This window comes from Canis lupus, chromosome 3 (assembly GCF_048164855.1).
Source record: "Canis lupus baileyi chromosome 3, mCanLup2.hap1, whole genome shotgun sequence".
Classification (NCBI taxonomy): Eukaryota; Metazoa; Chordata; class Mammalia; order Carnivora; family Canidae; genus Canis; species Canis lupus.
Window position 1 is genome coordinate 15627923 of NC_132840.1, and position 12750 is coordinate 15640672.

Here is a 12750-nt window from a genome sequence, read left to right on the forward strand (position 1 = left end):
GTTGTTGCCACCACCTTTTGGTCACTGTCACCTACTGAGGTCCTTCAGCTTATAAACTGGTAATTTAGGAGCAAAGTCTCTTGACCTTGCCATGGATTTCCTGGAGGGCAGTTCTGGAGTGTGGACAGCAGAGCCCTGCCTGTCCTGAATTTTGTCTGAACTCTGGGAAAGGGGAACCCGCTCTCTTGGTTCCCAGGTGGTTCCTGGGTCACCTTTCAGATGGTGACCTGGGACAGATTCCTTAGATTTCTCACCTTTTAGGTCTCTCGTCTATGAAGCTGGGTTGTGCAGATAAAAAGAAGGAATGTATGTAAAACGCTTCATACTGTACCTGATAAAGAATTGATCAAAAACTGGTCATTTCTTTCTTTCTAAGCTGTCCTCAAAAGGTCTCTTGCATGTCTCCAAGAGCAGCCTAAGAGGATATAAACTCAGACAGCATGGCTGGGGATCAGACTACTTCAGTCACCTCTTGGAAAGACTCCTACCTTTTTCTCTACCCGCCCCCCCCCCCCAAAGGAACTTCAAGGAGTCAGTTCATTTCAAAGAAGAAATGTCCCCCAAAATATGCAGATTAGAGTCAGCCCTTCAGGGGGCTTTTTTGTAACATCACAATAAGCTTTAACTGGTAGGAAAACAGCTTTTCAGTTTCCCTGGGCTCTGTCTAGTTGGAGATGCAGCACAAAAATTGTTCTGGATCTCCAAGGAGTTTCCAGGTGCTTAATGACTTGCCAGGGTAATAAACAACTGAATTCTGGGAAGTCATTATGTGAGACTTTACCTACCACCTTCCTCTGCCTTTGAGAATTAAATGAAACACAGTCTGCGTGGAACTTGGAAAAAACATCAGTTTTGAAGTCTTCACAAACCTGCGTTTGAATCACAATTCTGTCACTGATAGCCATTATCATCTTTGGACAAATTGCTTATATCTTTGGGCATCAAGGTACTTACCTGTAAAATGGGTATAATATAGGTCTCGCAGGGTAAGAATTGTATATGAAAGATAAGAAGGTTAGTTATCTCTTGCTGCATAACAAATTATCCCCAAAACTTGGTGGCCAAAAATAATATTTGTGACCTCATTTTATGTGGGTGAGGAACCTGGGCATGGGCTCCCTGGGTCCTTTGGTTTAGGATTTCCCAAGGCTTCAATCAAGGTATCAGCTAGGGATAAGGTCTCATTTCTGGGCTTCACTGGGGAAGGGTCTGCTTCTGAGCTCTCCCATTGGTTGTTGACAGAATCTAGTTCCTCATGGGCTTTTGGATTAAGGGTAATGGCTCCTCACTGGCTGGTGGCTGGAGGTCTTTCTTAGTTCCTTGCCATGTGGGCCTCTCCACAGGGCAGCTCACAACATGGCAGCTTTTATCATCAGAGGAAGAAGGCAGGAAGAGTCAGAGAAAGAGACTAACAGGCAGAAATCAGTCTTTTATAACCTAATCTTAGAGGTGACATCCCATCACTTTTGTTATATTCTACTGGTCAGAAGCAAGTCAGGAGGTCCAGCCCACACTCAAGGGAGGGAGATTACACGGGAGGGTAAGCGTCAGGAGGAAAGGATGGGGGGGAGCCATTGTGGAAGCTGTCTGCCAAATTTTTAATTTCTCAGTAAATAAATTCTGGTTATGACCAGACATGACAGCATCTTGAAAAGCAATGTTCACCACAGAAATAAATCTATTGGCATATGTATTAGGGTCAGGAAATTTAACAATCATATGACAGTTCAGTCTATAAAAAAGGCTGATTCTAACCAATGCTAGGTTTTCCAAAGACTATATTTAAATAGGCGTTTAACTTATATTAAGTACTGATTTGAATTTGATAACATGTTACCAAATAGCAATGTTTGGAGTTAAAAGGCATTTATTTCCCCTACCTGATGCTTTATCATATATCCAAATCCCTTTCTAGTTATTTTAGGATGTCCATGTTTTTATGGGGATATAAATAAAAATATGCATCTCAATTTTCAGTTAGCAATATTATAAAGGCTTTTAATCCTGCTGTACATTCTTTATAATTAGCAGCTTAATAGCAACAAAATATTTCCATTTCATAGATAAATGTAAGAGCCATGGTTTACTTAACCATTCCCTTATTCTGTGATACATAAGTTGCTTCGGTGTTTTGCCATTAAAAGCAATGCTGTGATTGAGTGTCTTTTGTGTGATTAAGGTTTTTTTTTTCCCCCAACAATTTGAATTATGTCTTTAGGATAAGTCCCAGAAAAGCAATTAGAGTATGCACATTTAAATGGCTCTGTCAAGTTGTTATCCAAATGAGAAGACAGCTTTGGGGTTTTAAGCAAACGCTACTCCATCAGCCCCAGTTTGAGTTCCTCAAAGACAGACATCATAGCTTACTTAAAATTAAAAACAAAAAACAAAACATGGCATCTAGCTTATGAGGACATTTACAGAATACTTTGTGGACTGAATGAGTGAACAAAAATATTTAAAAATCTGAGACTGTAGGAAAAATATTTAGGCTAGATCTCTTGTAGCTTTGTTTTTTTTGTTTGTTTATTTGTTTTTGTTTTGTTTTGTTGTTTAATCAAGAGATGCTGTATTTCCATTTAGATTTCACTGAGAGAGAGACACTTGGGTGGCTCAGTGGTTGAGTGTGATCCTGGGGTCCTGGGATCAAGTCCCACATCGGGCTCCCAGTAGGGAGCCTGCTTCTCCCTCTGCCTGTGTCTCTGCCTCTCTGTGTCTCCCATGAATGCATAAATAAAATCTTTATTTTTTTTTATTTTTTTTTAAAGATTTTATTTATTTATTCATGATAGTCGCAGAGAGAGAGAGAGAGGCAGAGACACAGGCAGAGGGAGAAGCAGGCTCCATGCACCGGGAGCCCGACGTGGGATTCGATCCCGGGTCTCCAGGATCGCGCCCTGGGCCAAAGGCAGGCGCCAAACCGCTGTGCCACCCAGGGATCCCTCATAAATAAAATCTTTAAAAGAAAAAAGTTGCAGTAGGAGATGTGGAGGACCTATTCATGCCCAGCACTGGGTAGTGTGGCCCTTTCCTTATCTCATTTTACCCGCACAGCACCCCCTCCAAGTCCATTTTCCTCACAGCCACGGAGTGAAAGGCTAAAGCATCAATCAGATGAGGGCACACGTTGCCTTTTTTTTTAGAGGGGCTTGGTCTGACAGGCCCCTATCATATGAAAAGGAATCTAGGCCTTCTTTTCTGGGTAGACTACTAATTCTGGAAAAATCTCTACTTTGGTGGAAACAAAATTTCCACCCAATAACCAGGACTAACTGAAGGGAATTTTCCTGAATATGGGTTAGCCTAGGCAATGGGTTATTTTAGTTAAAACTATGAATCAGAGTTATATAACATTTTGGTAAGCAGGATCACAAGTGACTTTGAAAAAAAATGATTTTGCTGGTCAAAATTTACTCTGGCTGATGTGTCCTCTGTCTTTTAGAACTACACAGTCCTCTCCTCTCCACCACCCCCCACCTTTTTTTTTTTTTTTTTTAAGATTTTATTTATTTATTCATGAGACAACAGAGAAAGAGAGACCGAGACACAGGCAGAGGGAGAAGCAGGCTCCATGCAGGGAGCCCGACGCGGGACTCGATCCTGGGCCTTCAGGATCACACCCTGAGCCAAAGGCAGGCGCTCAACCTCTGAGCCACCCGGGGTGCCCCCCCCCACCTTTATTTTTAAGAAAATTTCGTCTTATTTCAGGAACTACCAGTTTCATTTTTTAGACCCAGAAGACTGAGCTGCTTGCACAAGCTCAGTGTGCGTGAGTGACACAACCGGAATGTCTTCGCACCCTGGCCCCCCTCCAGCGCGGCTTGGCGGCTAACCTTGAGCCACAGCCCCCCAGGCGGGCGGCGAGTGGCGGCTCCTCCACCTGGGCGCTTCTCCCCCACCCAGCGCTTCTGCTTTTCTCCTCTCAGGTGAAGGAGGCCATGCAGCGGATCCATGACCGGGGGAACATCGGCAAATTAATTCTGGATGTGGAGAAGACCCCGACTCCACTGGTGAGTCAAAAGCCGAGGGATCCGTTCAGTTCAGCAGAAGAGGGCCTGCCGGGGCAGGTACGGGGTAGGTAGAGGGAAAGCCCGCAGTTCTCGACCAGCCTAACCAACTGATTCTGCAAATGAGCCATTAGTCACAAAGCTGGGACGCACGCTGAAAGGGCAAGGAAGGTGCCCATGAGAGCATTTGAGGAGCAATCAGAGGGCAGTCGGGAAAGGAGCGGATAATCGACCCGTGTCGGTTACAAGGGCCGTCTCTTTGCTGCCACAAGTGGGAGGAATTCCTGGTAAAATCTAATAAACTCACACTCAGTACTCAGAGGAGGATGCCACCTGCCTCCGAGATGCCTCCTGATGATTGCATTGATTTTCGTCTCCTTTCATCAGGATGATACCCTTACACCCATGGAACCCATCAGGCATGAAGCATGTCACGCTCACCCAGCCCCCTTGCAGTGGCCACTGGTCCAGGACAGGGGGCAATGTGGTGGGTGGTCTACACACAGAGCGCCCTCAGACTTCCTCCACCTGAAGCCCGGCTCTGAGCTCCTGTGGGTGACCCTGGGCAGTCATTCTGCTACTCCATCTTCGTACCCCTGCCTGTAAACTGGAGATTGGTAAATTCTCACAAGTCGGGTAGAATGATACACAGGAATTCATACTAAATCCTAGGGAAGGCTTAACCAAGAACATATTTAGGAAGAGTCTTTTGTTTGCTTTCTCACCTGTTTAGTCTCAAATCTGCATCAGACGTTTGTAAAACAGAAAGAACTGAAATCTTTAAATCTTTGCATGTTTTACCACGTGTGGCTTTTTTTTTTTTTTTTTTTTTTTTGTTTCCTTGGCTTTTGTAACCATTAGGTAGTTTGGGAGTGATGGTCATCTCACTCAATGAAGGATGGCTTCATGAGGAGGCATTTTACAAAGTGCAAGTGACTTATAACAATAGGGACATTGTTCAGTGAGTGCTTACTAAGTTCCAGGACTGTGCCAGCAAATGTCTGAAAGCAGATGAGGGGGTGAGACTAGGGGAAGGGGGCTGGGTCACAGGTCTTCTTGCACCTGTGTTGTTCTTAAAACAAATAACCAGCTCTATTTTACCCTGTCTGTAGAAGAGATCTAGGACCATCCTGGACAGTGTGTTGCTTTTAAGCAGGATAGTTGACATCAGCTTCCTGTCTGTATCCATAACACGTGAGGTCCTACTGGGACCCTTGGGATTTAGGAAGGCCTGTTTGACCACAAGGGATTTTCATCAGAGCAGGAGCTGAAAAACCCACCTTTGAGTGTAAGAGCTCAGAGCCTGCTTTGGCATATGCCAAGGGCCTTGTTCCTGAATCTAAGGAGGGCTTTTCTGAGGCTTTGGGTAGAATCAAACTCCACGTCTTCACAGAAACAACTTCCAAGCGAAGGGCGTAGACCGCAAAGTAGACAAACATGCATTTGTTAGCATTGTTTTTCCGGCTTAGTAACTGACAGCACCAGGACTTAAACCCTGGCCAGTCTGTGCAGGGTATGCTCTCTCTGCCCACCCATGTTCCCCCAGTGCTGACCCCTCTGCCTGAGAACCTCTAGTGGCAGGAGCATGTTGGGCCAGCATGTCTAGAACTGGCCAGAGATGACAGGGAGATGACCCACCTTAGCCATTCCCTGGCTTCTTCTCCCTCAAGTAGGGCAACTATGAGGTGTGTCCCTCATTGGCTCCCAGTGGTCCCCAGCAGGACTGAGCCCCAGGTGCCCACAGTAGGAGCCTACTTATTAACACATCCTGTCCTGACTTCCTTGCCTTTTCTGTCCCATCTCCTCCCTCCCTACCTGTGCTTCCTGGAATCATCTCCCAAACTCCAAATGTTTGCATTCAAATCCTTATCTCAGAGTCTGCTTCTTAGGACACCCAACAGAAGATGGCTAGCAGCACACTGCCTTCCTGGGGAAGAAAGCAACCCTAACTCTGAGCTCTCAAAGAAGTCCTTCCCAAGGGGCGTCCTCAGATATGAAGAAAGTAAGAGACAGACTGCAGACCCTCTAACACATCCTCTGTTGAATTGTAGATGGCCAATGACAGCACAGAGACCAGTGAGGCGGGAGAAGAGGAGGAGGACCACGAGGGTGACAGCGAGAACAAGGAGCGGATGCCCTTTATCCAGTAACCCAGGACCCAGACAGGAAAATGTGAAGGATGGTTTGGAACAAGAGGAGCCTGTTGAGAAAGCTCTTCTGTGCCCCAGTGAACAAATGCTGTAGTCCACTGTGTGTTGTGTTTGTCTGCAGTCAGCTGAGCTAAAAAGCTGTTGATCACTGTTGTTTTTGACATTAAGTGCCAATCCCATTCCATGCAGTATTATGTCCCTCCCCCATCTGTGTATTACACTCTCTCCTACTTCAAAACTATACATCTTTGGGTCCTTCTTGAACAGTTCTAGAACAGCCTTGCAAATTAATACAAGCCCACAGGCCCAATGCCTACGAGACCAGTCATGGGCAAAGACAAGTGTGGATTAAAAGGTGTTATCATAAAAGCACTGTCCAGATTGTAGAATTCTTCAGGCCAATGACACTTTTTGCTGCCAGCCACCCATGATTCTGACAAGAGCACTTGCCAATGTGGCTGGCAGAACGAGGGTAGGCCAGGAGGTGCTTTTATGAACCCATATGTGTAGGATCTCTCCAAATAGTACTTTCCTTCTCCCCATTTAAGAGGCAACTTCCTTACATTCATTTAGTTTTTTAATGGTCAAAAGGTTAAACCACTCTCCTCGCAGCCTCCAATGCTTGATCCCTTCACTGGTTCTTAATCATCATTACTGGAAAGTAGATAATGGATTTCTCAGGATAGAAGATGGGTCAATAGCATGAGTTTGAGGATCAGCCACAGAGATTTCTCCTCTGAAACCAGGTCTCATGAGCAAAATCTTTCCCCACCATATATATTTTCTTTTAATTTTAAGAAAACTCCACATGTGTGGGACTATTTCAGAAGTCATTACTGAGATTTGCCTACGTTTGCACACTTGCCATGGGCATTACTGATTTTGCTCTTTTCATTTCCAGGTAGTGAGCAGCTACCTTTACCAAGGATCCCCAAGGAAGACCTCCCCTGTAGACCATATTTGGGAAAAATATTCAATGAGTATCTCTTTTCTTGCCAAAGCATGTTCTGACATGTAACAAACTCTAGCGATACAAACCGGTTGATGTTCAGTATCTGATGCCAAATGTGCAGTTCCTCTCCTCTAAAATATAAAATTATGGTGCAGACTCTTTGCAAGCCCCTGCTTTTTGGAAATCAGGGACCAAACTACTTGATTGTATACCCTTGTCGAATTTTCCAGCTCCTAAACTCTTAAGAAACCCCACACCTGCCCCACCAATACTTGACATGTCTTGAGGTGAACAGTTCCCCTGGAGGATGAAGGAGAGGCTCGATGTCTCCACAAGAGCACTCCTCATTCCCTCCTCCCACTCCTTATGGCTCAAAGAGTGACTCCTTCACTCACAAACCAAGCTGGAGACACAAGGAGCCCACATTATTAGCACCCCAAGTCACTTTGCCTTCTAAAAGACCTTGGAGGGCTCCCTGATTGCCCCATCTCTCCACCAGTGAGCCTTAGGGTAGACCCAACTCTTTCCCCAAACAATGGGAATGAATGCATTCCAGCAATTACCTTTCTATTTCCAAAGTCCTTTTGTAACAAATGTCACCTCATTAATCATGTTCTTTTTTCCTACCCTGAGCTTGTGATGATGACTTATTTATGCCAAATATTTATCTGACAGGAGTTTCTCCTCATTGTGAATGTACTTGTAAAATATGAAGACAAGAAAGGGTGCTGCCATCTGATGAGCAGAGAGATGAGAGTATCAGAAAAAGACACTCACATCATCTTTTGTTCGTACCCCAGGGCTCACCAATATTTCATTTCTGGGCCATTCAGAAAGAGGAGGTTTATCCCCACCTCCCCCCAACACTTTTGCTAAATGCTGTATTATTGGTCATGTTTCTCCCATAACCAAGTTGACAATGAGGTTTTAAGGAGAACCACAACCCAAGTGACATTCCTGGTGAGCTGGACAGAATGGCATTTTCTAGGGCTGGGGTAACAAAGAGCCACTGGCCATATCAGAGCTGTCCTCTGCCAAGGGAGTGGGAACTCTACGTGCAGAATCCAAATGGCCTTTGTTCTATCCGGAGGAGAGGCATTAAAGAAAATCATGCTTCCCCAAATCTGTTTTTCAACTAGCAAAATCAATAGTCGTCACAAATTATGGCAGTTGGTTAAAGAAAACCCTTTTGTCTCTTCAGAATACAGCGTGAAAAGAGAAAACTAGAGTTTGACTATCAAGGTCAAGCTATGCTGCGAAGAACAGGAGAAAGATAATGCCAAAATTAGCCATTTAATGCACTCTCGTTTTAAGCACCTTCTTTCTGTCACGTGATTGGTTTTCTGAAGGAAGTGTAAGAAAGTCTCAGTTTGCCTTAAAGGAACTGTGAAGGCTTCTCTGTCATTTAAACTTGATTGGAGTGAACTGAAACATTGTCTAATGTATTTGTGGCTTTAGAGCTTTTGTTACATTGTGCCTACAAAGCAAATTATGTTTACATAAAATATATAAATAAAGTATTCAGCATAGCATAACCTCGCCTGGCATTGGTGACTCCACATAAATAGTTGTTGGAAAAGCAGCCCCACTATTAAAAATGCAAGGAGTGGGTGACTAAAAAAGAAAAAAATTAAAAATTTGTGATAGAAGAATTCTCAAATGAGAAACTAAAGACTGTGTAAAGGAAATAGGAGTCAGGATGAGAGAAGCCTTTAAAAAAATATTCAAGTTCCCTCAAGCAAGAAAGTATAACCACTAAATAAAAGGACTATTGAAGACATCGTATAATAATAATGGCAATAATTATAATGGCACTTATAAGCCACCTACAATATGCTGTTAAGAGAGCTGTATATATATATATATATATATATATATATATATATATATATATATAAACTAAAGTTAAATACTGTATACAGTAACTTTCCTACCTTCCCAACAGCCCTAGAGGCAGGGTTTATCATTACACCCATTTTATAGGTGACACGAATGAAGATTAAGGTTTTGCACTTGGCCAAGATCCCACAGTTCGTAAGTGATGGGGCCAGGATTTTGAGCCAAGCTAGAACCCATGCTCTTAACCACCTTAATGTGCTTCTTGGCTTAAATAGGGTGAAATATGATGCATCTCAAATTACCATCCCTTGTTCCCTAGAAACTCTTCAGGTATTCCGTTTCCTCTGATTTCAAGGATATGTTTGTAAATTTGTTTTGCTGTATAGCAAATACTATGCATATTAAGAAGCTTTTTTTTTTTTTCTGGCTCCATCCCAGTGTTCAGTGAGGTGCTGATTTTAAAACTCACACATCTTACTCTCAAAAAACAAAAACAAAAGAAACACCTCACACATCTCAACCATTTCATTTTCATGATCCTCAAAGTTATCAAAGAGATACACAAAAGTAAATCCCCAAGGCTAAGATTTCATGAAGGAGGAATTTGTGATTAGGGAGGCTTCACTGTGTTTACCATATTCTCAGCAGGAAGCCAAAAAAATAGAGCTAAGCCCCATATTAATAAAAAGCCACATACATAAACCTGAATTTGCAAGGTAGAAATATTACTCACATTGTCAGTGAAATTCCTTCCACAAAGGATTTTCTTACATATTCTAATTTAATGTTCATGTATCCCACATAAATCTTATGGTCTCACTTAGCCAGTGTTGGTACACCGTCACATTTAAACACAGCCCAGCACCACTCTGAGAATGGGGAAGAAGTGAAGCAGTTGGAAACAAAATTCTTTTCAGCAGTGTGAATGAGCTTTGGGTGGTAATGGAGGTAAACCTTTCAAAAGCTGTTTGGGGCTGGGCACCAGGGTGGCTCAGTGGTTGAGCATCTGCCTTCAGCTCAGGTTACGATCCTGGGGTCCTGGGATCGAGTCCCACATCAGGCTCCCTGCATGGAGCCTGCTTCTCCCTCTGCCTATGTCTCTGCCTCTCCCTCTATGTCTCTCATGAATAAATAGTCTTTAAAAAAAAAAAAAGCCATTTGGGGCCATAGGCAAACATTTGTGTAGAAGCCAGGAGGTGAGAACATCTGAAGGGCATAGCGAGGAGTGGAGAGTAGAACAGTGTAGCTGAAATATACACATGGGGATGGAGTGGAAAAGGAAGAAGGCAGGATGGGAAGTCAGTACCACATGTGGAGGCCTTTGAATGTCAAGTTGATAATCTTGGATTTCTGTGGAAAGGAACAGGATGTGTGGTGGTCTTGTGGCATGAAAGTTTGGGCATGGAGGTGATTACCAAGAGTGAATGTGGGGTTCAGTGTGATGAGCAATAGGAGATGAGCCTAAATGTGGTCCCACTTAGACATCAAGTACCTCATACCCCCTGCCCTGCTTCAGATCCTCCAGAATCAGACACTGAGTGTCAGAACAAGGACTTGAGTGTCAGCAGTCTTGGGAGGTATTCCCAAGAAGCACAGCTGGGGAAAAGAGGGATAGAGAAGAAGCCAGTTCAGGTTATGTTGATGAACAAGTAACCACTGTGGGAGAGGTAAACAGCCCCTATAGTTGTTTCATTTGAAAGGTAAAGAAGTTGTCGCATGTCCATCAATTCCAATGTATCATTGGTAGAAAGCTGCTTCTAACAAGTGTGTTGATTCCCTGACGCACTTGACCATCACCTTGTGCGAACCATGCACCAGACAGTGCCCTCAGATGAATTGCCACAAGAAGACATTAGGATATATGGGAGCAGTAAGGGAATTCAGAACAGCTAAGTTCCCAAAGCTCCTACTGTGACTCTTCCAGGGAATTTGCTCTTTCTTTGGAAGTCAAAGGGGGAAGCTGTTGAGGCTTTCCACTAGCCATACTCCAGGCTTACTAACTACTTCCCCACTCCAGCTATCCCATTAGCTCATACCACTCTTTCTGTTTTGCATTTGTTTCGTTAACTGGTCTCTTGACTTGAAGAATATGGTTTCTGCGCAGAGACAGCCAAAATGCCTGCCCCCCACCTAACCTTCACTGTGATGAGCTCCTTCATTGGGGTCTTCCTGCAAATTTCAGGTCTCATCACTGGGGCCAGAAGATCTGGGGCTGTATGTTAAATGAAGACATATTTATTCAACAGATTTTTAATGCACATTTACGGGGCATAGGACCTTATTCCAGGTCCTAGAAATAGAAAAAAAAAAGAAGACACAGACCTTTCCTTGAGAAATTCAGTCTAAAACCATGCTATACAATAAAAATATGAATATGAGCCACACATTTGGTTAAATTTTCTAACAAATTTTAAAAAGTAAAAAAAAATCATTTTAATATTTTATTTAACCCAATATACAGAATGTTATCACTTCAACATGCAGTCAATATAAAGATTATTAATGAGATATTTTACATTCCAATTTTCACACTAAGATTTCAAAGTCTCGTGTGTATTTTAATACGGCACATCTCAATTTGGACTGAACACATTTCAAATGCTCAGTAGCACTTGTGACTAGGCTTCCATTTTGACAGACAGGTCTAGAGAATGGGCAGAAATGGACACCGATATATGCAACATAGCTTCAAAGAGACAATGTTAGGGGGGCAAGTGGGAGCACAAAGTAGAGAGGGGTCAACTCTATGATAAAAGAGGGTGTCAAGGCAAGTGTACACAGAGGAAGTGATGCTTGAGTGAGGACTTTTTTTTTTTTTGAGTGAGGACTTTTAAGATGAGTGGCTGTTGTTCATGGGAATAATGTACTTAATGCACATGGCATAGTGCCTGGTACATAGTAAGCATCAACATTGGCTTCTTGGCTTCTTTTCCCATTTGCTAGTGCAGGGAAAAATGGGATACTTGGGAAATAGTAGCTTCCTTTTTTTTTTAACAATAGAAAATACATAGATCTCATTATTTCACCTCTAGATTTGTGTGGGTTTTTAAAAAGATTTTATTTATTTATTCATGAGAGACACCGAGAGAGAGGCAGAGACATAGACATAGACAGAGAGAGAAGCAGGCTCTTCGAAGGCAGCCCTACACAGGACTCGATCTCCAGACCCCGAGATCACAACCTGAGCCAAAGGCAGATAGATGCTCAACTGCTGAGCCACCCAGGTGCCCCTCATTTCTAGATTTGATTGTGGAAGAAAAATAGTTGTTATGGACTGAATATTTGTGACACTCCAAAATTCTTATGTTGCAATTCTCTCCTCCCATGGGATGATATCAGGAGGTGAGTTTTCAGAAGGTAATCAGGAATAGGTGAGGTCATGAGGGTGGAGCCCTCATGAATGAGATTACTGCCATTAGGAAAGCCAGGACAGTGTCTGTCCCCTCCCTCCCCAAACACACACACACACACCCGTCGTGTGTGGATACAAAGATATTGGCAGTCTGCAACCAGAAAAGGGCTTTCTCAAGAGCTTGACCATGCTGGCAGGCTGATTTCAGACTTCCAGCCTCCAAACAATAAGAAATATATTTCCATTGTTCAGAAGCCACCCAGTCTACAACACTTTGTTACAGCAGCCTGGATTGTCTAAGACATAAGTGTTTTTGCATAATGAGCACAGCTCCCATTATCAGCCAAGCAAAGATGCTGGGAAATATGTCCCATGAGTTATTCAAATTGGCACCCAAACACCAAACGAAAGAATGACTCAGACAGGAGCAACTGCAACCTCAATACACCA

General features: G+C 43.3%; 1 protein-coding gene across 1 annotated transcript in view; it reads left to right on the forward strand.

The window, feature by feature from the left end:
• VAT1L (vesicle amine transport 1 like) overlaps window positions 1–8644 on the forward strand; it is a 147243-nt gene extending 138599 nt beyond the window's left edge. The window contains exons 8-9 of the mRNA XM_072819165.1: window positions 3927–4010; window positions 6059–8644. Coding sequence (XP_072675266.1) covers window positions 3927–4010; window positions 6059–6157 — 183 coding nt within the window. The 3' untranslated portion in view covers window positions 6158–8644. The remainder of the gene's footprint in view (window positions 1–3926; window positions 4011–6058) is intronic.
• Window positions 8645–12750: the final 4106 nt, after the last annotated feature.